This window comes from Trichechus manatus, unplaced genomic scaffold (assembly GCF_000243295.1).
Source record: "Trichechus manatus latirostris isolate Lorelei unplaced genomic scaffold, TriManLat1.0 scaffold00145, whole genome shotgun sequence".
NCBI classification, from domain to species: Eukaryota; Metazoa; Chordata; class Mammalia; order Sirenia; family Trichechidae; genus Trichechus; species Trichechus manatus.
Window position 1 is genome coordinate 7,187,541 of NW_004444081.1, and position 2,034 is coordinate 7,189,574.

At 37.0% G+C, this 2,034-nt stretch overlaps 1 protein-coding gene across 1 annotated transcript in view; it reads left to right on the forward strand.

Moving 5' to 3' along the window:
* Positions 1 to 2,034, forward strand: part of LOC111822259 (uncharacterized) — a 151,156-nt gene that overhangs the window by 114,611 nt on the left and 34,511 nt on the right. Inside the window, exon 2 of the mRNA XM_023740043.1 lies at positions 1,737 to 1,837. Within this exon, the coding sequence (XP_023595811.1) occupies positions 1,737 to 1,837 (101 nt within the window). The remainder of the gene's footprint in view (positions 1 to 1,736; positions 1,838 to 2,034) is intronic.

A 2,034-nucleotide genomic window follows, 5' to 3' on the forward strand; every position in this document is an offset into this window, starting at 1 on the left:
TAATTGGTATTTCATTCAATGAGTATTGAAAGTTTTTAAACCAATCTGAGGCCAGTACAACTGCTTTCCCATTGCCAGCTGTGCATGTTGCTATGGAAACTCAGTAGGGACTAGCAGGATTACTGTTGTAAGGACCACACCTGCCTTATTTGCATCCAGTTTAAGTTGGGGAAATTTCAAAAGAATAAAAGGTCTGTAGATGTGCAGTGGACGGCCAGAAAGGGCTTGTCAGTTTGTAACCATCACGTTGGTCTAAAGGAGGAGGAAGGGTGGGCGGGTTTGCCTTATTCATTACCGTTCCTGCTTTGGAGGGCTTTGGTGGGTGTGCAAAAGTTTAAATCTGTTTCGGGAATTTTTTTGTTTCAATGTTTTGCTTCCCTCTTCCATGAGGGTTTTTTGGGTTTTGTTTTTAGGCATATCTTTTTCCAATTTAAATAAAAAGAATTTTTTTTTTTTTTTTTAATTCTCTTGAAGAACTTTAACTACATACAGATCAGACTCTTTTTTTAAAAGAGAAAGAATTTGGTTTCTTGTCTGATGAAATGTCCTGGTGACTTTTTGGAAAATTATGGCAGAATATTATGTTGGTATCGACTTTCAAGTGTTCTGAACCACTGTCATCCCCTTTTCTCATAAAAACCGTAGCTCCTTTTTAATAAGCCAGTTTGAACTGTTTCCACATTTGATTTTGTTTGCACTGTTGAACCTAAGCCATTGATTGAGGGGTTCATGAAATAGGAACATGACTGAATGTATAGGAAAAAAAATTATATGGGCCAGTTACTTAGTTATATAAAATTTAGATGGCTTTCATTAATTATATTAATCAATCATACTAATTAATAACAGGTATACTAATTCAAAACAAGCTATACAGTACAGCTATGTGACACACAAGAGTCAGTGCGTGTGCCAGCTCCTCTTAGGTGGCTGAGGCTGCCTGAACGCTATACTGATCAGGATTCCGAGGCCTCATGGCAAAGAGTACGGTGGTCAATCCAAACCAAAAAACCCCGTTTGCTGTCAGTCGATTCTGACTCATAGCGACCCTATAGGACACGGTAGAACTGCCCCATAGGGTTTCCAGGGAACGGTTGGTGGATTCAAACTGCCAGCCTTTCGATAAGCAGCTGGAGCTCTTAACGACTGTGCCACCAGGGCTCCTGGTGGTCAGTCAGTGATGGTGAATTTCCACACCTGTGTGTGCTGAGTATCGACCTTTCTTGTTTTCTAAAGGCAAGTTTTCAGAGTACTTTATAGCTATAGCAATTTATATCTATTAATCTATGTTTCTATCATCTAGCCAATTATATATGTGTATTTACATACAGATAAACCTAGTTTAAGTGTAGATACTTGTAAATTTCAGGGGAAGGTTGATGTTGAATTTGAGGCATTTAAAAAAAAATGTTAGTGAAATGCACACTTTAAACAAAATGCCTAAGTCGTTTGTTTTATCCTGCTTCATGAAAGAATAGTGCCTTACAGTACATGTTCAGAGAACTTTCTGATTTACCTTTAATGAACCTTTGCCTTTCTGCAGTGAGGGCAGGTACTAGTATCCCTATTTTATAGATCAGGAAATACGGACAAGAGAAGTGCCTGCCTTAAGGCAGCCAAATGGGTCTTGATGATAGTCCAGTGTTCCCACTATGTATAATTGTTTTCCCCTAAAGTGTTAGGTTATTTTATACAGCTTACTCAGTTTTGCCTTTTTCTCTTTTTTGTATTCATAGACTGGAAAAGTAAGAAGAACTTTCCTGCCTTTTTAATTACCAAACTACTCTCAGTTTTCAGTGAATCAGTTCAAAGAAAGAATGCAGTCTTTCTATGCCTGGTAAATATTTTCTGCTAATAAAAGCTGTTAATTCAGTAGCCTCTGATAAATCCAGGTGTTATGATGATTGCCTTTAATTTTGTGAAATGACTCTAAAAATATCTATCCATATATATGTGTATCTAATAAGGTATTTTACTAATTGTGGACACCAATAAAATAAAAATAATGGGTTGAGTTTGAATAGAAAGTAGAAA